Source organism: Cheilinus undulatus, linkage group 3, assembly GCF_018320785.1.
Source record: "Cheilinus undulatus linkage group 3, ASM1832078v1, whole genome shotgun sequence".
NCBI classification, from domain to species: Eukaryota; Metazoa; Chordata; class Actinopteri; order Labriformes; family Labridae; genus Cheilinus; species Cheilinus undulatus.
In genome coordinates this window covers 1264925-1291393 of record NC_054867.1, presented here as the reverse complement: position 1 = coordinate 1291393, position 26469 = coordinate 1264925, and the positions used below count along the sequence as shown (strand labels likewise).

Here is a 26469-nt window from a genome sequence, read left to right as displayed (position 1 = left end):
AAAATAAAATCAAATATGCTCTTTATTATCATCACAGTCATCTTCTCTCAGCCAGGACCAAATAAAAACACTTTCTCTAGTGTTTCTTTCAGTAAATAAAGACAATCTACATATATAGTAGAAATTAAAGGCTCCAGCAGCAACACTACTGTGAGAGACCGCAGAGAAATGAAACTGATCCAGTTAGCTTCAAACCCAAGGTTTGAATGTCCTTTATCCTAAAAACATTCATATATATTCAAACAGTAAGCCGCTTGTTTTCCAGCACAGAGCCTCGTCCTCCCGTTGAGCTCTAAAGGCAGCTCCGCTGGGTCTGTTTTGATATCTATCTGTTTCTAATGAGAAAAAGGTCGCTGTAATAACAGAGAGGTCGAGAGGGCAGCCGTCAGAAGGAACAATCTCTGATTTAACAGCAGGGCAGATATTGTGAGGATTACTGTGAGATCAGACAGAAAATAAAAGATGAAACGACGGCGGCGGCGGCAGGGAGAGGAGAGCTGAAAATGTCCCATCAGTCAGAGGGAGAGAGGAGAAGTGTTCATTATTCTAATAATTATTTATCTAGGACAGATTTAAACAGCACTGTAGAAACTAAAACTGTCTGTGGTGGTGGGATGTGACCAGGCTCTGCCTCAGCACACACATGTGTGGGGACTCCAGGGAGCAGTGCCAGACTTAATTGATAAAGGTGTTATCTGCCAGCTGATTGCTCTGCAGAAACACTCTGGACCTCATCAAACTCTCAAACAGGCGAGGAGTGAGGCTGAGCTCCTGGACCAGAGGATCCTGGGAGGAAACTAAGATGCACTGATCCCTGAGAGTTTCTATGAAGAGGAACTCGTTCATGATGTTGAATGTTAGTGAGTTAGTAAATACAATTCCTGCACATCAAAGTCCAGAGCATTTCTCTGAAACCAACACACTACAGTCTGATTTAGGCCCTGTCCACACGGAGACCAAAACGATACACTGCCATTTCCTTTTGAAAAAGTATTCTGTAAAGACAGGATCATTTGAAGAAATGTCTGCATAAGCACGGAACCACTGAAAACAACTGAAAACGCTGTAGTGCATATGCCAAGCCTGTATGTGGCGCTGTAAAGCTTCCACAGAAATGCACCAAAAGAGGGAAGAGAATCACAGAAAACTGACACAAACTTTTTTCTAGTTGCCCTCCTGGTTGTTCTCCGTGTTGGATTTAAGAACATCTGGTGTGTGCGTTTCGCGGTGGTGGTAAAGGAGCATCAGATTTTGCTGTAAAAGCCATAACAAGCTCAGTAGCTTCTGCAGCACCAACACAACCCTGTAGTCCGCCACTGTTGTTTTGGCCGGACCTGCGCAGGCGTCTTAAGAGAGCTAAGCTATGTGTGACATAATCGTTTCAAGAAAGATGCGGTTGACCGTCCACACGGAGAAGAAACGGTAGTCGTTTACGGATTTGTGCACTCTGGGACCCGTTTTCAAAAAGTATTGTTTACAGTCACCCAAAACGCCGTTTCTGTGTGGATGAAACGACAAAAAACGTATATATTCCTGAATTCATCTCCATGTGGACAGGGCTTTACAGGGGTCTACACACAATGTACAGTTTATCAAAATATTAACTACAGGCTAAAATGGCACAGGCTCTAAGCCCTGTGATTGGTCCCCTGCACAGATGAACTCAGAGAGGCAGTCGCCCCACCGGTGCTGGAAAGATGTAATGTAAATGCCCTTTGGATAGCCTCCATGGCACCTAGAACATGGTCAGGTGCCCTTCACTGTGGGCTTCTGATGTATAAAATGTGGTCAAGTGCCCTTCACTGTGGGCTTCTGATGTATAAAATGTGGTCAAGTGCCCTTCACTGTGGGCTTCTGATGTATAAAATGTGGTCAAGTGCCCTCTGTGGTTTCTCCCAAGTGGTAAAATGAGCTGAAATACCCTCTTTTGTCCCTTTCAGTGGACAAAACATGATAAAGTTCCACTTCCCACCCTGACCAAGCTCCTAGAAAACTGTACTTACCACCCTGCCAGTGACAGCTGCTTCATCAGTGAGCCATTCCTCAAACTGAAGCTGATCCAGACCCAGCTCAGGAGCAGATGTGGGGAAGACAGGCTCTCTGATCTGATACTACCATCCACTGACAGGACATCCCAGCTGACCCAAATACTGGATCACTCATGTCCTCAAATATGTGGCCAGAGGAAGACGTCTGCTCTGATTCCAGCCACCTGACTAAGCTCCTGGGTTTGAATCTCATTTTCAACCACATCCTAACTTACATTTTCATGAAATAAATGCCTAAGGAGTTGCAAACTTAGTTCAGATTGTGGAAATCTTATTTTATCAGCCAGACAGTTTACACACATTTAAAGCAGCTTTGTAAAGCCAAGCTAGCTGATTTTTCAGGACTAAATCTTGACTTTTGGTTTCATTTTGAATTTCCACAACATCAGGATGAAGGTATGGTTGGTTAACCTGACACGCCTGATAGACCGTTTCATAGAACCATTGCAATAACCTAGCAGTAGACGCTACCATGCTTTAGGAACTGTGGATTATGATGTGGATTAAACGCCGTAGCTGGTACGAAGAGTGAAAACGTCTTCTCCACTAAGAGGAGCTCACAGTGCAGACATCAGGTCCAGGTCTGATTAAACCGCCGTTATACCAATGCTACAGCAAAGCTACCCACTCCACCAGCTCATACAGACTCACACTCACACTACAGCCCCGCCCCCCTCACCCTGTACTAACGTAACTTTTACAACTTTTACAGAAGAGCGGAAGCATCTTTTCCTCCATGGGAAGCCTTCAGTGCTGTTTCCTGCTCTTGTTGTGTAAGGAAATGTGGTCTAGTTGGGATAAAACTGCCGCTATACTCCACCAAGCTAACCACGACTTACATGGAAGTTGCCATTTCCTCAGCGAAACCCCGCCCATATCTACCACCTCATTCTCCTTAAATGATGCTGACTGGTTCACCACAAACGCTGCAGATGAGAGCTTTGGGGGAGGGATTTGCCTGATGACAGACTTAGAGTGCGGCCAATCCATGGACTTTGCGAGGTTAGTGTTCAGTGGAATACGGAGGTAAAATCTGTGTGTCTCATGTTATGGCAGTCTGAGGCAGTGGTTCTCAACCTTGGGGTCGGGACCCCTTTGGGGGTCGTGAGACACTGAGAGGGGGTCTCCAGATGTCCTAAAACACTAAGAATGTTTTTTTATTTACACTGTTGTCACTTTACAACAATTTTGTCAAATTTGATCCCCATTTCGTCATTTTTTCCCACCAATTTTAACATTTTTTCCATTTAACACCTATTTTTGTCACTTTTAAACTCTCTCCACCACTTTTTTTCTGCCTGTTTTTGCCACTTCTAAACCAATTCTTGCCACTTAAGCTAAATGTTGCCTCTGCTGACCCACTATTGCTACTATCAACCCCTTTTTAACACTTTTTATCCCCAATTTTCCCCATTTCAACTACATTTCACTATTTGATATGCACATTTTTGCTAGTTTAACCAATTTCTTCCAATATCTGCCTATTTTTTCTTTCTCAGTTAACCCTTTTTTGCCAGTTTATATCAATTTTCATCCCATTTCACCAAATTTCCACCCAGTTTTGCCAGTCTAAAGCCATTTCAGCCACTTTTAAACTTCCTTTTATCACTATTTATGCCCATTTTTGCCACTTTGACACATTTTTTTGCCATCTTTATCTAATTTTTTCCACTTCTAACCCATTTCTGATACTTTAAAAATCCAATTTTACCACCTTTTCCACCATTTCTTGCTGTTACTAACCCACTATAGCAATTTTCAAACCATTTTAATTTTTTAACCAAGGGGATCTGCATTTTTAAGAAGGCTATTTTCTAGATGAATGATAAAAAAAGATATTTGTTTCTCTGATAAGAGTGGTTATTTTTTCAGGTAAAATATGATATACTGATATCTTAGCTTAGCTCTACTATGGACCGTGGTTTTGCTGACCTCCATGGGTCCCCAATTTGGCTGGACCCCAGAAAGCTCTTCCATTTATCCCCCTTTATGCACAGCCTTGTCCTTGTTCATGGCTGTGTTCAACCACCTTCAGGTCCAGTGGGGGTCCCCGGTCTCTGGCATCTTTGTTTTGGGGGTCACGGGCTGAAAAGGTTGAGAACCCCTGGTCTGAGGGTTCTGGTTGGCCTCAGGCCAACCTTTTTCAGGTTTCAGCTTTGGCCATGGCGGCGTACGCTAGTCTGAGTAAGGCCGGTCTACTTCGTACATTCAGAGGATTATAATGTTTCATCAGTTAAAATTGCCCGCATGTTTATGACCTGCCATGTTTTTAAAACCAGTGTGTAGCAGATCCACGTTCAGATGTTAAACACGTGTTTATGTGTTTTTAGAGCAGTTTATAAAGGAGGAGCATGTGTGGAGCAGCACGACTGTTAAAACAGAATAAAACGACCAGTCAGCATGCAGCAGATGAAGTCAGGGTTCCACAATCACTGAGTTTATCAGCATCCAGGAGAAGGTCAGACTCCTACATGTGAATAAAATATACAACATTAACCTTTAGTGTTCAGCCTGACAGATGCTCACCTCACATGATGAACTGAGGAATAAAAACTGTCAGGGTCATAAATGTTCATCTTAATCGGCTGAACTATTCAGCAGTGAGGTTATCAAAGCTGCCAATGTCTGATTAGATTTTTAAATATTCTACTTTATTAGGAAAATTTGGTCCTGAACTACATAGCCGTCTCTTAAAATCACCTCGGTGATGACAGAGAAGTCTGTATTTGTGTTTAAGACTGAATGAGTTAAGAAATATACAGGTGGTTTATACCTCACATTAACATCTATTCTGGGCATCTGGATAACAGAGGATCACATCAGCTGAGCAGGCGCTCTTTAACCCTCAGACCATCCTTTAAAAAAATCACACTTTACCTCTTAAAGCCCTTTTAGGACACTGGATATAGTTAAACATATTAAACATGACAGAAAAAAATAGGTTTAGAATTTTTACTCCAGTCCTCATCACGTATAGCAAATGCAAATTGATGTAATCAAATTTTAACCCTATAACTTATTTACACAATGCCACTTTTTAGCGGGTGCACCTGCATAAACAGGTGTTAGCACATGGCTGTAGTGTTTACACTCTGCTCTGTAGGGATTGGCTGCTTGTTGTTTTTCTAAACCAAGGGTGTCAAACTCAGTCACAGCAGGGACCAGATTCTGGATTCAGGACTAACCTGAGGGCCTAACAGGGTCATCTTTATAACCAGAAACTGTCAACCTCATTTCACCAGAAATAAAATATGAAAAAAACTTAGCACTGATGATAAACGATTTTGACATTTAAAGTTAAAAAGATCAGTTTAAAGGCTCACAATCTGAGAAAAGGCCAAAACATGAAATTGAAATTAAAAAATAATGTTTTTAAAGGCAAATATACACTGCCTGGCCAAAAAAAAAGTCGCCACCTTGATTTAACTAAGCAAATTGGTATGAGTCTCCTATTGGATAATTACTGCATGGGCGATTATCTTTCAGCTGGCAACAAGTTATTTAACCCCAGCTGATGCAATGAGTAACTTCTCATTTCTTAAACAACTGATTTTTTTCTTCCCTAATGGCACGGACATATTGCAGGATGACAGTGCCAGGATTCATCGGGCTCAAATTGTGAAAGAGTGGTTCAGGGAGCATGAGACATCATTTTCACACATGGATTGGCCACCACAGAGTCCAGACCTTAACCCCATTGAGAATCTTTGGGATGTCCTGGAGAAGGCTTTGTGCAGTGGTCAGACTCTCCATCATCAATGTTAAAATTAATGCAACACTGGATGGAAATAAATCTTGTGACATTGCAGAAGCTTATCGAAACAACGCCACAGTGAATGTGTGCTGTAATCAAAGCTGAAGGCGGTCCAACAAAATACTAGAGTGTGTGACCTTTTTTTGGTGGCGACTTTTTTTTTGGCCAGGCAGTGTATTAGAAAGAAAGTCAAACTTATGAGCTTAAAAGGTCAAAATATGGAATAAAATTTGTAATCATGAAATTAAAAGTCAAAGGATGATTCAAAATTTTAAATTGTGAGTCTAAAAGGTCAAACTGTGGGATTATGAAGTCAAAGTTTGGAGTTGAAAATATGAGATAAAATACAAAATAATTGGTTAAAAAGGTCAAAATATCACTTTAAATTTTGAATTATGAATCTTAAAGCTTAAAATATATGAGAAGTCAAAATTATGAGTTGAAATGCTCAAAGTATGAAATAAAAAGTCAAAATCCTAAATTTGAGTTCTGACTGTGAGATGCAAAGTTGAAAATGTGAAATTAAAACACAAATAAATCTCTTGTCCACATTCCTGACTTCTTATCTAAATATTTTTACTCCTTACTTTTTCAGATTTTGTGACTTAACAAGGAAATCTTAAATCATCAGGATAAGTTCACATTTTTATACTTGAGGAAATCTGCAGACCTCAGACTGATGGGCCAGTTAGAACAGAAATATGAGATCATCTTGTGAGCCGGATTTAACTGTTCCACGGGCCGGATTTGGGCCCCGGGCCTTAAGTTTGACAACTGTGTTCTAAACTGTGATGCAGACATGGCTGCAAAGGTCGTGTTGATGAAAAGGGATATCTATCTTTTCACTTTAAAGACATAAATGGTAGGAAATGCTGTGAGAACCGTTGAGAGAGCATTTTCAAATGAATAATCTATAACCCAGAAATGATCATTCTCCACCACCCACTGTAAATACCATATAATGTCTCTGCACATTAATCAGAGAAGAAATGAGGGAATCAGAAGAAAAACACTAAAAACTACAACTCCAAAGGCAAAAGTCCAGGATGCATTCCTATTATAATGTAATTCATGTTTTTATGCCATGGCTATGAGATGCAAAAACACTGTTTACCCTGGTTTCATCAACACATTATTTTTAGCACAGATTTCAGAGTGCGTTTTGGCTGCAACTTCACACTCACTAATTTTTCTAGACACATACACACCAGACTCTGACATCCATAGAAAGCACCCAGAGTAGTTTAGATTAAATAACTGATTCCACAGTCACTGTTATAGCCTATCAGTGAAAACAAGATAAATATCTCCCACAATGCCTCTCTGCAAACATGGAAAAATGGCCAAATTAGGCATTAAGTTTTCTTGTGTGCAAATATTTTTACCTCTGAATGACAGAATTACAGAGGAATTAACAGGATTTATTATTACCTCCGCCAAGGAGGTCTTGTGATCGGGTGGGTTTTTTAGTTTGTTAGCAACATAACTCAAAAAGTTGTGGGCGGATTTTCATGAAATTTTCAGGAAATGTCAGAAATGGCATAAGGAAGAACTGATTAGATTTTGGGACTGATCCGGATTACTGTCTGGATTCAGGAATTTTTTTAAGGATTCTGTACTATTGGGAGATAGGGCGAATGGCGGAGGTCCGCGCTGTTACCACTTTACACCAGGAGATGGCGGACATGAGTAACTTTAATCCCAGCAGCATTTTTGGTGTGTTTCTATTCAAAGTTTTGGAGTTTATAGAGTTTAAAAGACGCACGCCAGGTCGAGGAGGCGTAACAGAGAGAAAGATAGCGAACTGTAGCGAGAATACTCACAATGCTGGGAGGAATAGAGGAATATTCACCCTATGCCATGACTTCCAGTCATCCAGTGAGACCATGGGTGAGACTGTCAGTGCATCTGTTGGCACCAGCAGGCAATGCTTCCACCATGACAGTTCACCCAAAGCGAAGCCAATGCTTTGCCTCACCATCTTTCCACCCCACCGGGGAGGGCGAATACCGTGGTGGGGGGCACATGGGGAAGGATCCAGTAATTTTTGAAAGGATTCTGTACTATTAGGAGACAGGGCTAATGGTGGAGGTCTGCGCTCCCTGAGTGCTTTTCTAGTTTCTGTATTGCAATAGCAGTAGAATGAAAATGAGTGGTTTAAATGGTAGTCAGTGTGGCTTAAAGGGGCTTTAGGAGGGAAACCGTGAGTTTTTTGTCTGCACAGTGGAAATTCTGTCAACACAGTGTGGATAATGAAATTCCAAAAATTCATTAAAAAAAGGCATTTCTGTCAAATATCATTATCTTTGCCTAATAACTGCCAAAGTGAGAGCAAAAAATAAATTTAAAAAGCCCTGAAAGGTCTCTAGGAGAGCCTGACGGTTAATGCGTGCCAGTGCTGCTGTGTCAGTCATTCTAAAAGGTAAAGCAAGTCAGAGTGTGCCATGGGAATTTGTACAACCGTGCATTATTACTACAATATAAAATTAAAGACACTGACATGTGTTAAAGAGGCTGTTTCCATGGTGTGCCGTGACATTCTGGCTTGATCTCAGGACCGCTTTGGGCAGATATAGTGTGAATACTCCTGGTCTACACAACCAATCCCACCTGGAGGAAGACCTCCAGACCCCCTCAGTGCAGTCTGAGCTACCAGATGTCAAACCGTCTACCGTGCACATTACGCAGCATTAGGTAGTTCACAGCTGCTGATGTTTGACTCAGTGACGACACCCACCTTCCCCAGCTGCTGATGGACGCTCAGGTTGTACATCATCACGATCCCATCAACGATCTCCAGCAGAGACTTGTCTGAGATTGGCTGATCGGGCTCCTCCACTGGTCGTCCCAGGAGCAGGCCGTCGTTACCGTGGCTTCCCTCGACTTCAGGTCGAGGAGAAACAAAAGAGGGAAAGACGACAGTTAACATAAAATCTAAGGGAATGTTGGAGTCTGTTCAGTGTTGATCATTATTACTGTATTTGTAATTAGACTCCAGTGGTTTTATTACGGACTGCTCCTTTAAAAAGCGTGCGGCGCAACAGTGACTCACTGTCCTCCTCCGTCCTCTGCTCCACCGCCAGCGTGCGTACTTTCACCTTCTCCGGCTGAGTGAGGGGTCGTCTGGGCGTCATCAGGCTGACGGCGGCCGTGCTCAGGAAACGGTTGGCGCGACCCAGAGTGGGAGAACTCAACCAGCTCGGCCTCGCCAAAGCTCCGCCCATTGCTGCTGCGCCAAACGGCCTCTGACGTTAGCAGACGGTATAAATATATAGAAATAAATACAAAACCATGGAATTTTCTTTTAACTACAACCCAGAAATCTTCCTCTACAGCTCAAATGTTCCACTCAAAGTCTCTTAATGGACCTCAGAATAGCTCAGTTATTCTATCAAAATAAGAAATTATCATTTTTTAAAGGCTGATTATGAATGATGGCAAACTGCTTGACTTTAAAGTAGGTTATATTTTACTTTTAACAAATAAAAAGAGAAAAAAGAGCACTCTCCCAAAAATGAACTTCTTAAGGTGAACGACAAAAAAATGAACTCAAACCATCTGAACCCAAACATTAATATTTAACAGCTGATCATGATGGTAAACGGTTTGACTTCTAAAGTACTTTATTTTTTACTTTTACTCATTATCTTTTATTATTTTTTATTCACGTCTCAATTTTAGTTTTTCTTCTCATGCATTAGTACATTTTTTGGTAAATCTTTATTTTTTTTACTAGATCATAACTGGTAATGGTTTTTCAGGGATAACGATTATTACTGCTAGATCATCCTATAATCAATATTTGAAACAGGCATACATCTATGATGACAAACAAAACATCATCAAGACTGAAACAAAAAAACCTTTAAATGTTTAATTTATGAGATAAATCTAGAATAAATGGACATTTGACTTTTTTATATCTTAAAATGTTCTTTTTTTATCTCATCCTTATATGTACTTGTTTCTGTGCAGTTTATAATCACACTGACCATTACTGATCCCTAATAAAGCCAATATTATTTAAAACAAATAAAAATGTGAAATAAAACAGTGATACCTGTGTCGCTCCACTCTCCTCGTCCTCGTCCAGGTCGTCCATCGACGTGGCCTGAATCTCTGCAGGGTCGATGACGATGTTGGCTTTACTGGCCAAGTCATCTAATGGCAATAAAAAAGACAAGTTTAGTTTAATAGAACAGCTCAGTCTGGGGTTGTGCTTTTCGATGTTAAAGAATAATAAAAAAGAGGAGAACCCTGTGAATTTGATGAAGTCTGAATTAAAGGCCTTTTTCTAGAGATGCTTCATGAATCTTCTGAGAGAGGAGGATCCCTGACTGAAGTCTGGGTCTTATGTGTGTCTGTGCTGTGGAAGGGTCCAACACGACCAACAAAACAGTTTAGACCACTATCTGTGTTTCTCCAAGGTTGTCAGGTCATTTAAACGTGTTCCTATGAGGAGAATGAGAATAAAGTGTCAGGTGCTGCAGCTCTACGTAGAGGTCAACAGTAGCTGCTACTGTCCTAAAGCTCTTTTTGCCCTCCAGGCTCTGCAACGTCACATGACTGAGAGATATAAATACATTAATGCTTCAGCTTGTGACGCTGGAACCTTGATGTTCAAATGCTCTAACTGCAGATGCATGAAGACATTTAAACCATCATGAATGTAGGACCATGACTACTACACATGAGGACTCTAATGAGGACTAGAAGAGCAAATGGAAAACAGTCTGTGTTTGAACGGTCGGGGAAAACAAACAGAAACATCTGCAGAAAAGAGAGGACTGATGCCAGAATAACATCATAGGAGGTCGAGCTTTCACAAAGCTTCTAAACTGACCAAAGTCCCTCCATCCTGCCAAAGCCGCCCCTCACGTGGACTCGGTGACTCTGTGCAGATGGAAAAGCCCCGCATGGCGTTCAGTCACATTGATCAGCGAGCTAATCAATAAATGAGGCCAAGCTGGGTTAACGACAGATGACACAACATCATGAGAGCGGCTGGGCTGTGATGAATGAGCGGCTGATTTACAGAGCTAAATGACGGGGGCAGTTCATCAGGGCTTGATTAAATGCAGTTAGAAGAACGGAGGGGAGGCAAACTCTGAGGGGGGGTAGAGAGGAAGACGGGGAGAACGAGGGGAACATGTGCAGAGGAAAGTGAAAATAAAAACATTAAGAGGGGAAAACTAGAGAAAAGAAAGTGTTTAGTCTCCTCTGCACAGCAACATAGAATACAGCCCTCAGTTCATGGGAAAAGTCATTACATAGACCAGAGCTTCCTATGACGGCGATTTAGAGCCTGGATAAAGACAACAGAATGAGATTTTTACACCAGGACCAAGAAAAAGAGGCTCTAAGTATATTTGTGCCTTCAAAATAACATCTCTACATCTACAGTACCAGGATCATCAGCTAAGTCTAGATCAGAGATCTGGACATGACCAAATGATACTCCACGGTTCCCTGTCCCTGTTACCGCCCCGTTATCCAGTTCATACAGGTACTGAAGAGTCTGCCTCACCCCAGAATGAGATAGGGGATGTCAGAGCTAGAGCCCCCACACTTCCCAGCTCTCTCTGGACCAGAACACAGAGCAGACATCAGTTGGAGGAGCCAGCATGGGATCCTGCAGAGCCCCAGAATCCTGCAGAGGGCATCTCCACTCATCAAGATGAACGGCTTCTAGAGGTCAACATGGACTGCAAGAAACCCTCTACCAAACTAATGACAGCTCTCAGGGAGAACCCGCATCACCAGGATGTGGTCTACCGTAGACCTCCTGTGTGTGATCATGACAAAATGAGGGAGAGGAGATAGTAAAGAGACTCAGCTAGACTCTGGTCTCAGTCTTAGACTCCTCTAGACTCAGGACTCAGTCCTAGACTCCTCTAAACTCTGGTCTCAGTCCTACACTTTAGACTCTGGTCTCAGTCCTAGACTCTTCTAGACTCTGGTCTCAGTCTTAGACTCCTCTAGACTCTGGTCTCAGTCCTAGACTCCTCTAGACTCAGGACTCCCCTAGACTCCTCTAAACTCTGGTCTCAGTCCTAGACTCCTCTAGAGTCAGCACTCAGTCCTAGACTCCTCTAAACTCTGGTCTCAGTCCTAGACTCTTCTAGACTCTGGTCTCAGTTCTAGACTCCTCTAGACCCAGGACTCAGTCCTAGACTCCTCTAACCTCTGGTCTCAGTCCTAGACTCTGCTAGACTCTGGTCTCAGTCCTAGACTCTTCTAGACTCTGGTCACAGTCATAGACTCCGCTAGACTCTGGTCTCAGTCCTAGACTCCTCTAGACTCAGGACTCAGTCCTAGACTCCTCTAGACTCAGGACTCAGTCCTAGACTCTTCTAGACTCAGCACTTAGTCCTAGACTCCTCTAAACTCTGGTCTCAGTCCTAGACTTTAGACTCTGGTCTCAGTCCTAGACTCTTCTAGACTCTGGTCTCAGTCTTAGACTCCACTAGACTCTGGTCTAGGTCCTAGACTCCTCTAGACTCTGGTCTCAGTCTTAGACTCCGCTAGACTCTGGTCTCAGTCCTAGACTCCGCTAGACTCTGATCTCAGTCCTAGACTCCTCTAGACTCTGGTCTCAGTCCTAGACTTTAGACTCTGGTCTCAGTCCTAGACTCCTCTAGACTCTGGTCTCAGTCCTAGACTTTAGACTCTGGTCTCAGTTCTGGACTCCGCTAGACTCTGGTCTCAGTCCTAGACTCTTCTAGACTCTGGTCTCAGTCTTAGACTCCTCTAGACCCATGTCTCAGTCCTAGACTCTAGACTCTGGTCTCCCTTTATCAGTCTAGACCTATAGTAGGAGGTTTGCAGGGCTGAGTCTTCAGTGATCTGGATCAGCTCCTGTCCAGGTAAACCAGCTCACCTGTGGCCTAAGTCTCTGTTTTTTAGAGGTGTAGGGATCAGAGCCATGGATGTAGGAATGTTCTGATGATAACTGCAGTGTACAGTGCCACCTAGAGTTTTAAAAGACCATTACCACAGACTCAGACCTGCTGTTGTTGACCGCCCCCCCAACATTCAGGACTCACTGGGATCATGCAGCCACTACCAACTGGAGCTGAACAATGTGGGAAAATAATCTAATTGCGATTTTTTTTTTCCCCAATATTGCGATTGCGATTTGATCTGTGTTTATTTCTTAAGTTCCTATTCTTATATACTTTCCAATGAATCCAAGCATTTAATCATTATATATTAAAACCAGCACAATATTACATCAAAGAAAGGCTGATCAGTTTAAAGAAAAAAACCTATTGTGATGATTTTGACTCGTATTGCAAATCGGATATGAATTCTCTTGTGGAAAGGATCGATCATTTTTTATGTTATTTCCTTATTCTTTAAGAAAAACATACAAAAATGAGGAAAATGAGATTTTTTGCAGACTATTCAAAAAAATGGCACTTAAATGATTGCATGATATGTAATGTATAACATCTCTGCTGCAGAAAAGGTTTTAAAACTAGTATTTTCAGGTTAAAGAAACATTGCACCCTCTGCAATTTGAAATTTGCAGCGGGCCATATTGCAACTTAATCTAACTTGCGATTAAACGCCCAGCCCTACTACCAACCTCCATACGCCTCTGTTTGGGTCTATGCAGGGCAGACAGTGGCCTACGTAAGGCCCACATATCTGGGACCAACCCTCTTTAATTCTTTACTTCAAACCCAGATAAAGCATGGCACTAGTTTCCTGGTTAGTTCAGAAAAGCATGGCAGACTTTTATTTTCAGTGTCTTTATTCTTCTACAACTTTAGTCTTTCTATAACAACTCTATAAATGTGGCATCCCGACTTTCTTCCTCATTTTGAGGACATTATTTAAAATGTATTCTCAGAATCTCAGAGTCATTTTTGTTTAGGGCCACTTTAAATCTGAGCGATGTTCCATCCTTTATTTGTTGAGATGTTTCATTGCTGACTGAGGAGACTGGCAGAAGGACATTTCCTTCCTGGACTTCAGACTGAAACAAATAAAGCTCCGTCTGACAGAACGGCCTCCGTCTGATGGAGACTTCTCCATGTTCTCAGTCTTTACGTCCGCTTTGACTGACCGTTGAAGGACGTGTGATGGAGCAGCCGGTAAATAAAACAGCCTCTGCTCTGTGGACAAATAGAAACGAACGAGCTGCTACAGCAGGTAATTGATTCCAGCCGTGGCTCTCGGTCTTCTGCGTCCCTGATCGAGCAGCTTACTGCTCGTACAGTGAGTCTGCAGAAGGAGCATCTATCCACATTACCCAACCGTACAACCACAGAGCTGTGTGAAAACGCCCATCCATGCTGTTTGTATTAGTCTTCATTTAATATGTACACGGCTGCCGGGCTCCTGAGTACAGCTGCCCGCCTGCGCCCCCATGAAACCCATTAAAAAAACATGAATCACTCTGAATGAAGTCTGCAGGCTCGTTTGTATTCACTGAGCAGACAGCACAGGCACAACTTCATAATGAAAGGAGGAAAAGATGGAAATAAAAACATGAAGATTAAAATGAAGCATCATGATAATCCTCCTTGCTCCCTTCTGTTTGAGTGAAGAAGAATCATGACGCTCTTCAGGTTTCGAACAGCACAGATCACTGGCTCCCTCTAGTGGAGATCAGACACCCAGCAGCAGTGTCTGTTTAGTCTCAACCAGGGCTTTTCAAAGCGTGTGAGTGAACTTCCCCTAAGAAGAACTGATCCATTCAGTGGACCCCCATCCACAAAAAGGATGGGGGTCCAAAAAAATTGAACAACATTTCAAACATTTGTGTCTAATCTTTAAACATTTTGAACATTAATGTATTTTGGATATTTTGGTTTGCAAATGTCCTTAAACATCTACCTTTCCCTCTTATTCAGTTAGAATGCCATTAAATACCCTTTTTCATATTTTTTGGGCCATTTTACAACTTCTTTTTGCTTCTTTTTTCCCATTTTTCAACTTTTATCCCATTTTTGCCCTTTTTTACCTTTTTGCCTATTTAAACTACCTTTCATTATTAAATATCCTTTTTTCCTAATGCTTTTTGCTCATTTTTGCAACTTTTTCCCAATTTTTGCCACTTTTATCCCACTTTGTGCCTATTTAAACTACCCTTTGCCATTACATACCACTTGTTTCCTCTTTTTTATACAATTTTTTTGCCACTCTTGACTGCTTTTCTTCCCATTTAAGTCACTTTCCACTCATTTTTTGGTCTACTTTCTGACCATTTTGCTACTTTTTCTCCCCATTTTTTGCTGCTTTTTGACCATTTTTGCCACCTTTAATCTATTTTCATTGCTACTTCAAGCTGTTTTTGCCTCTTTTCACCTCTTAGATTGTGGCTCTTGCAAAGGTATTTTCAATAATTTGGCTCTTTGGTTGAGTAACGCTGCTCTATAGCATAGTCCCTATAGTAACTATAAGTTTATCCATTTTGCTCCATGCACAGCAGAGCTTAGCAAAGCAAATCACCTTTTTTCTGGTTTATGGTTCCGCGCCTCCCCTGAAGCTCTGTGGGGAGGCCCGCCCCACACTTTGAAAACCACTGGTCTCAACCAAACCGCTCCAAAGCTCTGTGAGAGGATGCAGAGCTGAAACACCAACCTTTGAGGGTCTTCTTCAGGTGGGACAGTAGCCCTCCGAGTCTCTGCAGGTCGAAGTAGTCCACCTTCCCGTTGTAGAAGAGTTGAGGAGGGACGTAAGCCTCTGCAAGAAATCATGGAGAGAGGAAGAAATAAGACGATTATTCAATCGAAATAAGGACAGGAATCAGACGGAGGAAGATGGAGAGAGAGACACAGGCTGAATGTTTCTATGCGGTGTAATAGGAGCAGCGTAAAAGCGTCTAATTCAGAGAAGAATCTTCATCATCCTTTATTAGACAGTTTTAGTTATCATAATAGTGACCCAGACAGGAGACTATAAACACAGGAGTATATCTACATATAGAGCAGACAGCATATGTACAGGTCCTTCTCAGTAAATCAGAATATCATTAAAAAGTTTATTTATCTCAATTCAAAAAGTCTAACTCATTATTATGAGTTCAATAGACACAGAGTGAAATATTTAACGTCTTTGTTTCTTTTAATCATAACAATTATGGCTCACAGCAAAATAAAAACCCTGATATTCAGTAATTTAAAAAAAAAGAATACTACATAAGAAACTAGAAAAAGGATTTTTAATGCAGAAATGTGGGCCTTCTGTAAAGTTTGCTCATTGATATGCACTCAACACTCTGTTGGGGTTCTGTTTGCATGAATTCCTGCATCTCTGCTCGTGTCATGGAGCAGATCAGTCCGTGGTCCTGCTGGGGGGTTATGAAGTCCAGGATCTCTGATAGCAGCCTTCAGCTGGTCTGGATTGTTGAGTCTGGGGTCTCTCATCTTCCAGAGATCCTCTGTGACAAGGGTTCTCAACAGGTCGGGCCTCAGGACCCACCAGTCAGATCCAAGACCCAAGTTTTCAAAAACATTTTCAACAATGCGTGTTTAGTTAATTGGATATGTCACCGTTTGGAGCTTGATTGGACCAAAACACCCGATATGAAAAAGAAAAGGGACAAAACTGACAAATTTATACCCTCTTTCCCCATCATTATGTATCATTTTTTGCCAATTTTACAGAGAACTTGTAAAATTTCTTCTTTATCATGAAAAGTAGCCATACATTGCAAGAAGAAGAGATAAATAAGTTGAAATATTTATCAAACATTTAAATTCAACCAATTTCACAGAGAAGCAGGGTAAAATAAAAGGTATTGATGCATGTACAATAAGGATTTCAGGCCTTTTGTCACCTTTTTTTTTCAGTCACACAGTTGCAACCCAGTTTTGGGTCCCGACCCACCAGTTGAGAATCACTGCTCTATGGGTGTCAGGTCTGCAGGTAGACGGTAATCACCGTCGTTTAACAAGCTTCTGCTACATTCTGCAGGGTGGGCAGGTGCCAAGTCCTGCTGGAAAATCAGGACCTCCAGAAAGCTGCATGAAGGACTCAAACATCTCCTGGTAGACGGCTGACAGCGTGGACTCTGGATTTGAAAAAGACCAGTGGACCAACAAATGACATGGACCCCAAACCATCACTGACTGTGGAGACTGGAAACACTGGACTTCACCACCTGAAGGATTCTGGACCCCTCTGATCCTCCTCCAGACTCTGGGACCTGGATTTACAAATGAAGTTCAAAAATGTAGTTTCATCTGAAAACAGGACTGTGGACCACTGGGACCACAACAGTCCAGTTTTTTTACTCCTTAGCCCAGGCGAGACTCTGATGACGTCTGTGGTTCAGGACTGGCTTGACACTGGGAACACTTGTAGTCCATGTCCTGGACCCGTCTGTGTAGTGGTTCTTGATCCACTAACTCCAGTCCAGTCCTTGAGTGGGACTGGACTGACAGTCCTCTGAAGGCTGTGGTTATGTGCCATCAACAGTACATAGATGCTTTGATACAGCAGTCCTCTTCAGCGGTGACCTTCTGTAGTTTACCCTCCATGTGGGGGAGTCAGGACTAGAGTCCTCTGGACTAGAGTCCATCAGCAGTCTTCTCCATGATTGTGTAGCTACTGATGTAGACTAAAGGTCATTTAAAGGCTAGGGAAACATTAGAGCTAATTAGCTGATTTGAGTGTGACACCGTTAGTTTACAATTTTTAACTTTTTCACAGTTTTCAAATTTTTTTGTGAGATGCTGAATTTGTGTTTTAATTAGCTGTGAGCCATAATTATTATAATTCAGATAAATAAAGACTTTAACATTCTCATATGTGAGTGTGACTGAACTGAATGACTGAAAGAAATAAACTTTTCTACTATTTCCTCATTTACTGAGGTGACCTGTCCACACATGGAGAATAGAACCAACGCGGTACCTTCACTGCCGATGCTGCCCGGACTCGTCTTATTGCTGTCGTCCCAGCAGGCTCTGACCGCCGTGATGAGGCGATGGAGGAAACACACCATGTACTCTGGAGGGCACAGGGCGGTAGGATGCTGCATAAACACAGACACACAAACATCTTAAACTGCTGCTAGATAAGCATGAGGACACAGCAGTGGCGCAGAGAGGAATTTTTAAAAATTACTATAGAGTCTATATGTTTTTATCCTGATGACAACTTATGAAAGGACCGCATTTTTGGGGCAATGTCCATTATTTAACTTCTTTTAATTTTAGTTTCTGTTTGTTTTGCTAACTCATGGCCTTAGACACTTGATGTATTTTGGAGTAGTGGTCACCGGAGCACAGCTAAGAGCAGCAGGAGACCAGAGATCACATCCTGATGTCAGGACTGAGTTTGAGTGGTAAGAGTAAAGCTGATTTGTTGTTTACTTCAGTGTTAATGTGTCGACTAAAACTCTGACTAACGCGGTGCGGCACACATTTTTTGCGTTTCCATACCGTCCCACTTTTTGGAACCCTTCCGTAGGAGTACCAATCTTACCTACCCGTACCAAAAAGGTGGAGCTACACACAACAATAGGAGGTTGTACTGGAGTCACGTCAGCATGTGACACGGCTGCTCAGTTGTTCAGATCCAGACTGCAAAAAAAGGAAGTCTGCTCTGTGAGGAGTAGGGAAAATGGGAAAAAAACTGACTAATATCTGATTAAATCAGGGATATTTGGACTTGATGGCGATCCAAACTGTTCCCTAGTCTATGGATATTGATATCTGGCCAAAAATCATGTTTCCTGGCATTTATCTGGACCTGATTTTAAGAACACAAAGCAGAGCCTGAAGGCTCACATCAGCCTGGTCTATCTGTGATGGATGTGAAAATAAATTAATGCTGAAGTTTTGTGAATACAAAGCCTTAGAACATTGACCGTAATAGTCCAGTGAGGTTCATTTGGTCCACTAGTAACTTATTCTGTTTAATTTCTTTTAACAGACCAGAGTGTTTTCGCTTTTACCTGACAGTTTTGACGGCTCACTTGCAGTCTTCCTCAGAGTGGTCATGTGATGTTGCTGTGACGTGTCTGGTCAGCTGATTTATACAGGTTTTTGGCGCTGTCTTCCTACCAGTAGGGGCAGGATGACAGCGCCATCTGCAGTCTGACCTCTTCAGGACAGCATCCCAGGTGTGTGAAAGCAAAAAAGCCCCCTCGTCCTGGTTGATAGTCCTGTGGGCACGCTTCCGTATTTCTATTGCCTTTTATCCAGCAACGGCATTTGTTGTCCTCTGTCCCAATGATGTTTGCTCCATCCCAGTCCATGATGTGGTTTTCTCTTTTGCAATGGTCAGAAATGGCAGATTTGAGTTGTTCTTGTTCTGCTTTGTGTTCAGTTGCTCGTGTGCATGCTCTCCCTGTTTCCTTTTCACATTCTGATCTGTGTTCCTTTTTCGTGTGCTGAATGCCCTCCCTGTTTCACCAACATGTTTTATTGCAAGACATGCAGGGTATTTCATAAATGACGTTACATCTGTATGCCGGTTCTATCCTATCTTTTGGGTGGAAGAGTAGTTGTCTGAGTTTTTTATATGGTTTTACTGGTGTGTTTATATCGTGTTTTTCATTGCCCTCTGCACTTTTTCTGTGATACCCCTGATGTACGGTAATGTGACCAATGCTGAACTTTTTTGTCCGTTTGATTTCCGTTCAGCTTGTTTTGTTTTTCCTTCTCCCTGACCTGTTTTTTGCCTTTCTGTGTTGCCCATCTTGGGTACTGGCACTGTTTAAGTGCGTTGTGACTGCGTCTGTCCTCCTCTTGTTTGTCTTGTTCGTCTGTTATGATATTTGTTCTGTCAAACAATGTTCTTACAACAGACAGTTTGTGAGCTATGGGATGTTCTGATGTCCACAAGAGGTATTGGTCAGTGTGGGTTGGTTTTCTATGTATTTTTATTTTGATGCTGCCATCCTCCCTGTGTGTTATGTTCATGTCCAAAGAGTTTACTGCATTGTCTTTTTCTTCTTCGTGTGTGAATTGGATGTTCCCTGTGCTGTCTAAAGTGTTCAGGTGATCCATTAGTTCTTTCGTGTGTCCCTTTTTTATTTTTTCTAAAATGTCGTCCATGTATCTTTTCCACATAGTGAGCCAAAACCTGTATAAATCAGCTGACCAGACACGTCACAGCAACATCACGTGACCACTCTCAGAAAGACTGCAAGTGAGCAGTCAAAACTGTCAGGTAAAAAGATAACACTCTGGTCTGTTAAAAGAAATTAAACAGAAAAAGCCTTAGAACAGCTTATTTTCTTCTGTAACTAGTTATTAATCTACTTCTAGCATTAGGTAACTTCTTAAAACATTGCTCTGTGGTTGTTGGACATGTTTATAAATTTTAAGGCGGCTGCCTGGTTTAAAACGAGACACGCATTCCACCGGCTGAGGACCTGCACAGACAGCAGTTAACATCATTAAGATGTAATTTTTTTAAAAGCACTTTAAGCTGAAATAAAGCTGTTTACTGCTTATTCCCTACTGATTTCTGTTTCTCATCCTTTCTACTCTACGGCTGGACCAGCAGACTCACACTGCATGGAACTTCACATCCATGCCCTTACAGCCCACCCACCAAGTAAGAGCACTGAATCAAACTGGACCCACTGATGGAAACACGGCTAATGTAACCATGGTTCTACGAATCCTGGATGAGCGCCACTGGCCATGCTTCAAGCACCGGATGAAATTGCACATGTACAGATCGAGTAGCTACACCAACAAGGTCATGCGTGACACGTGCCGACCCAGACAAGTCTACATATCCCGATATTTGGTGAGGGCTCTGATGGTCATCCAGGATTCATAGAATCATGGTTATGTATGTAACCTCCGGCTCTATTTTACCTTCCTGACCGCCAGAGGCATTGCTTCAAGCACTAGATGACTTAAACCAACACGGTCATGAGGAATCCAGTACATACCAACCTTACTGCAGAGCTGCAGAATCCAGCAAGATGATCGCACCCTTATAACACCCTCAAATACAGGGTCTCCAGTCTGTGGCAAACGATTGTGCTGTTGAGAACTAGAGTGTGACTAGACGAAATGGCAGATACCCTGAAAGTGGACAGGGAACATCCAGAATCCAGGAGGGACTGTAAGATCTCCAGGACAGACGGCACGGAGCAGTGCTCTGGGTCCGTATACCTGAAAACAGCCAGCACCTGTTTTCATAGAGTATGCAGGTAGATGGAGAACAGAAGGGGAGCAGTGTGTCAGCACTGGGTCGGGCCCAGCAGGGGCTCAGCACAACAGATGACCATTGCCTCGACCTTTCTACTAGAAAAGAGGCAGGGATAGAATGGATCTCCTCCGTGGGATGAAAAACTATCATTGGGGGGCATCAGTAGCAGAAGGGTTAAATCCATAGACTGTAGAAAGAACTGGACAAACCCTGTGTGACGTCAGTCGTCTGCTTACAACAGGCAGACTCAAACGGCTCTTGAAGCCAATCCGTGGAGGCTTCCATATTGAAATCGCGGTCTCACCCGAACTTTGGATCAACCTAACGGCCCACCCACTAAGCGCACTTCCTGTCAGCCTGCTAAGCTAGCCTTCTGGTTAACAGAAACGGAGCCTCTGCCTGCTGAGCTGTCACTCAAATGAGACGCACCAATCAGCTTTCATCCTAAATATAATCCAAACGATCATGGTACAAAAAAAATTCACCCCCCGTACAGTGGGAGCACAGTAAGACACTGACCAATGGGACACGTTTGGTGTTTCGAACCAGGCTGTAAACCAGTTTAGTTCTAGTGTCAAAACAGGCTGTTTAACCGCTTGGTTAAATCCCCCCAGCAAATCCCACTATGCGAACAGCTTTGACATCAGCACAGCGTGCTTGGAGGTGGGACTGGCTTGCTTTGAGTACGGCTCAGCGCAGCCAAACAGGTGACAGAAAAGAAAATCTGCACAGCTCGGTTTGGTTCTGCGTGGCCAAAAGTCGTAGTGGAAATCACGCGCTATAATTATGGACCACAAAAATGCAAAATTACTCACTGCACACATGTGCTTACAAATCTCATGAATCATTATTAACTATAGATATCTGACCAACGGTCGAAAATGGAAAAACTGATCATTTGTAATGTTTGAAAATGAGTTTTTGTTTTCTCCTCCTGACTTATTAGTTGTTTTTTTTTCCTGCTGGCTCTTCTTTATGTCACACATTTTGTTAACCCGTTCTTTTTAAGTTCCAAGGTTTCATACATTTACATGTTTATTTATTATTTAGAACTGTTACGGCTGTAGCCGTATTGTATTGCTGTGGTATTTTGTATTGTTCTTTTGTGTACGAGTGAGTGCTCTGTTTTTGTGTGGATCTTCGTCTGTGATTGAGTGTGCCGTGTGTCGTGTGTGGATCTTTGTCATCTTCCCTGGTGGTGCTTCGTGATTGGCTGACAGAGTCAGGGCTGGCGGCAGTGAGACGCGAGGCTGATTGGTTGGCAGTCTTTTAAATATGGAGGGCTGCAGTTGCCGATGGACCACTGACAGCAGCATCTTTGTTTGTTCCAGCCTCCAGAACATGGTATTATTGATAAGTGTGATTCTGTTAGTGTTTGGTAAATCTGACATCTTGTTGACTTTAACTCTGATCTTGTTTTTGAAGTATTAAGTAGTATTTTGTGGTTATCGTGTTTTTCGATTATTTTTATCTTTGAGTGCTATATCGCCCCTTTAGTTTGTATCCAGCCTTTTGTTTGAATTTATTGAGAGTAATCTGTTTAATTTGAATTATTTTAAATAAATGGTCTTAAATTCATACTCTGACCCTGACTATGAGGGTGGGAAGAAGCATTCTTTTTACAGATTATTGTGTTATATACCTTCCCATTAGACGGGTGCGCAACAAAAACTCTTAAATATACCGTTTGATCCCAGAATAGAAATAAATGATTCCTCCTGTAAATGTACTCAGCAGCTGCGTCTGCGTTTCTTCTTACCCCTCTGTTGCTGGCGTTTTCTTGCAGAAACTTCCTAAACTTATTCAGGAAGATGTAGCGGGAAGCGTCACCCTAATAGAGACACAGAGATAGAGAGAATATCATCAGATGGAGATATTTGTGTCAACTCAGCTTCCCACGGCTTCTACAAACAGGACGGGCGCTAAAAGAGACGGCGAGGCGTAAAGGAACAGTTCCCGGGGATGTTGGAGTCTGACGAGCATTAATTAAACATCAAGTCTCTGACAGGCGAGCGGGCCCGATGTGTTGGAGCCACGGCTGTGATCAGGAGTTTTAATTAACTGTCATCACTGTAGTGTGGAGAGATACTCAAGTACATCAACCAGAACCAATCACAAAGATGTTGATTCAGTGTTTTAATCAGGTCAACGCCAGCCGAGCGTGCACAAGAGCACGCCGCACTGCAGACAGATAACTGTCTTCACCAACAATGATTTCCATCTTTTACTGTTAGACACAAACAGAATCGACCGTGGACACTGACCCACGGTTAACAGATTTACTAAACTGTTCCAGAAACAAAGAACATATCCTCCTCCACTTAAACTCCTCAGCCAGCAGACACTTCAACACTGAAAGAAGCTGAAAATCCTGAAATCCAAACTTTTAATGCATTGTGGTGCAGCTGTTGACCTTTGACCTCCATAATCTAATAGACAGCCTGAAATCCTAACGCCTCTAAAGTCAGCTTTCAGAGAAATAAACATAAATCTGTGGTACAGACCGTGGTTTTGTCTTTGTTATTCAGCAGCAGCTTCAGGATCTGGACCTGCAACTCCTCCACCACTGAGAGAGAAACAGACGACAGATCAGCTCAGCGGGAAATAAAAATACTTTAAGAACTGCATTTTATACATGAGAGAAGTTTGTAAGGCAGAGACAAAAACAGTCACACAGAGAATAAATATACCACAGCAGCCTGTCTGGATGGGTTCAGTAAACTACAGGAGAATTATTCTGCTGATTTCTAACTGTTAAGGTCACATATTGTACCCTTTAAGACAAGTTTATATCAGTCTCAGAGGTCCCCGAAACATGCCTGTGAAGTTTATTTAAAAAAAACACCCCAGTATTGGATTTTTGCATGTCTAAAAACTAGGGATGCACGCTATTGGATTTTTGCCGATATCCGATATGCTGATATTGACAGATTCATTTTAGCCGATATCAATACTGATATTGATATTTAAATATGCTTTTCCAAAAAAAAAAAAAAAATCAGTCCTTTTGGACACTTTTAAGGTTTAATGATGACAACACTGAAGAAGACCTTTGTGTCAAAACGCGCCTGTTGTGGCCTGTTATGCCTGAATAAACGTTAAAAAGGACATTTTGAGTGCTGACCTTCCTGCTTCCAGTTTAACTTTTGTGGTCGTGCACCTTCCGTTCAGTTTAGTGTTAGGAGGGTGCTCCTTTTTTTTGCTGTTTTTAAGGTTTAATGATGACCAAGGAAACAAACTTTAGTCCTTAAAAAACACTTTAAAGTTTAAGAACGAGGATAAATAAAGAAAAATACACAGGTCTGTTGGTTCAGACTAAAACTCCACTAGTTTATTCGTATATATGGACAAAATTTACAGTCGATAAATGCTGAAATACACGGGCAAAATATCGGACAGAAATTTGATATCTGCCGATACCAGACCGATAATATTGTGCATCCCTTCTAAAAACTCCTCTGTCTCAGCCCTGCTCAGAACGAGCTGTTTCTGTGTCTGTGGCTTTAAATGCTACTGAGCTGTCTGACTCTGCCCCTGACTCCGCCCCTCTCAGTACATGGATGTCGCTTAATGGCTGGGCTTTCCTGAGCTGTTTCTCAAAGCCAAGGAAGAATCCTCAAACGGCCGTGTTTGAAGGATACTATGTCATCGACTGTTCCAGTCTCCAGGGTCCTCAAAATTTCTCTAAGGACTGAGTCCTTCAAACAGAGAGTTTCCAAGGATGCACATTCAAGGATGTATCCTCTGTGAAGGAATTACCCACAATCCAATGCACATTGTTTTCCTTCTCTTAAAAAATAAATAAAAAGTGTAATATCAGGCCCTAGCGTGCTCAGTACACTTTTAAATGTCCTGTTTCTACCATAAGTATGTTGTCATCATTATTTATTATCAAAGTAAAGCTGGACGGGTTAAAGTAGCGCCATATAATATCATTATATCAGAGATTATATAATATCATTATATTAAAAGATCAATATGATTATACGATCATATTATTATGTATATTATGATTATATGATGATGTGTTAACTTAGTAGACTGCGCTGAGTAAAAATTGTGAAAGTTGTTGATAGCCCCTCTCATTTTGATTTCTGCCACCGCCGTGTAAATGGGTGTGACCCTTCCAATGATGTCATCACGCACACTCGCTAGCCTGTTCCAAATGTGTGTTTAAGAGCTCCCAGGGAGGACTCTGGCCTCGCCTCCAAGGGGAGGGTCTTCCTCACAGAGAAAGGATCCTGGACTTTAAGAAACATCTCTGATCAGCTGAGAGGAGGATCAGGAGAGGAGGGCAGAACTGGGAGGGCCAACCAAACCTGGGGGGCGGGGCTAACTCCCCACATGACATCATTAGGGGAAAATCTGAGAACGGCTTGTTTCAGCACAGATATTATTCATGCAATCACTTATTTTACATTTATTTTACAGATTTGTATTTAACTGACATTAGTTTGTAAAAATCTGTTCTCACTTTGACATTTAAGAGAATTTTGTTGGTTTTTCTTGTCAACAAGTTAAATTCTTTTGACCATGGCTGATTTACAAAATCAATAAAAGTAAATATCAAAGGTAAACGAACCAAAGGGGTCAATACTTTTTATATTGACTGTACATATTAAACATTTTCTAAATCACTTTCATTTCAGCATAATCCCACCTAATAACTACAGTTTTATTTTAAACCAATCTATTTTTCTGAATATATTTGTACACTATGAGTAAAATATATTATTCTAAATTACTAAAGAATGGTCTTTGTATTTTGAAAGGCATCTTGCAATCCTCTGGGGGGTTTGGACCCCTCTGGCAATGAATTCAGTGAATCATAGAACAACAACATTAGGACAGTGACCCAGATCATGATGCTGCTGCCAGGGATCAGTGGATGAGGGAGAAGGAGGAGGAAGAAGGGGATGATTTTAGATGGCTGATTATTTTAACAATGTTATTGGACTTAAGGGCAAACACAATAAATTAGTGTTAAAGCCAAAGGTTCAAACTTTAAAAATATTTATTTATCTATTTGTGTTTGTTTCATGTCTCAGTCTGCTTCAAAGGCAGAGGAATAAAGATTTTTATAAACATTGAAGTTCTGTGTTTTAGAGGTTATTTAAACAACACTTTGGGTGGTTTTACGGGTATACTTTAGCATCCTTGGGTCTGAATGGATTAAATTAAACAAAGCCAAACCTTCGATCCTCTTTTTCAGTCTCTGACAGCCTCTCTCGTACGCTCGCCGCCTCAGACGCTCGTCTGCACTTTCATCTTTAGGCTCCCGCTCGTCTTTACCCTGAGAGGACAATCAGCAGTCAATAATCAATAATCAGATATGAGGAAAAACATTAAAAAGATCAGGATATCAGTGACCTTCAAACAAATACAGACACGTTAGCAGCATTAAACCAAACCTCCAGTCTGAAGAACCTTGAAATCTCCTTTAGAACATAAAACCAGTTTTATCAAGTCTTCCTGGGTTTGTAGTATGATCACATGTCTCATTACAGGAAGAACTGGGAGTGTAAAAGATGT

At 41.9% G+C, this 26469-nt stretch overlaps 1 protein-coding gene across 5 annotated transcripts in view; it reads right to left on the bottom strand.

Annotated features, from left to right (window-relative positions):
• The window catches only part of LOC121505433 (E3 ubiquitin-protein ligase RNF123), a 252243-nt gene that overhangs the window by 204867 nt on the left and 20907 nt on the right, over positions 1 to 26469 (bottom strand). For all 5 annotated transcript variants that reach the window (XR_005991562.1, XM_041780775.1, XM_041780784.1 and 2 more), the window contains 8 exons: positions 26131 to 26230; positions 23442 to 23503; positions 22697 to 22768; positions 17674 to 17794; positions 15397 to 15498; positions 9863 to 9963; positions 8855 to 9047; positions 8540 to 8685 (listed from right to left, as the gene is read on the bottom strand). Coding sequence is in view for 4 of the 5 variants with exons in the window: in XM_041780775.1 (XP_041636709.1) it covers positions 8540 to 8685; positions 8855 to 9047; positions 9863 to 9963; positions 15397 to 15498; positions 17674 to 17794; positions 22697 to 22768; positions 23442 to 23503; positions 26131 to 26230 (897 nt within the window). In the remaining variant the exon portion in view is untranslated. The remainder of the gene's footprint in view (positions 1 to 8539; positions 8686 to 8854; positions 9048 to 9862; positions 9964 to 15396; positions 15499 to 17673; positions 17795 to 22696; positions 22769 to 23441; positions 23504 to 26130; positions 26231 to 26469) is intronic.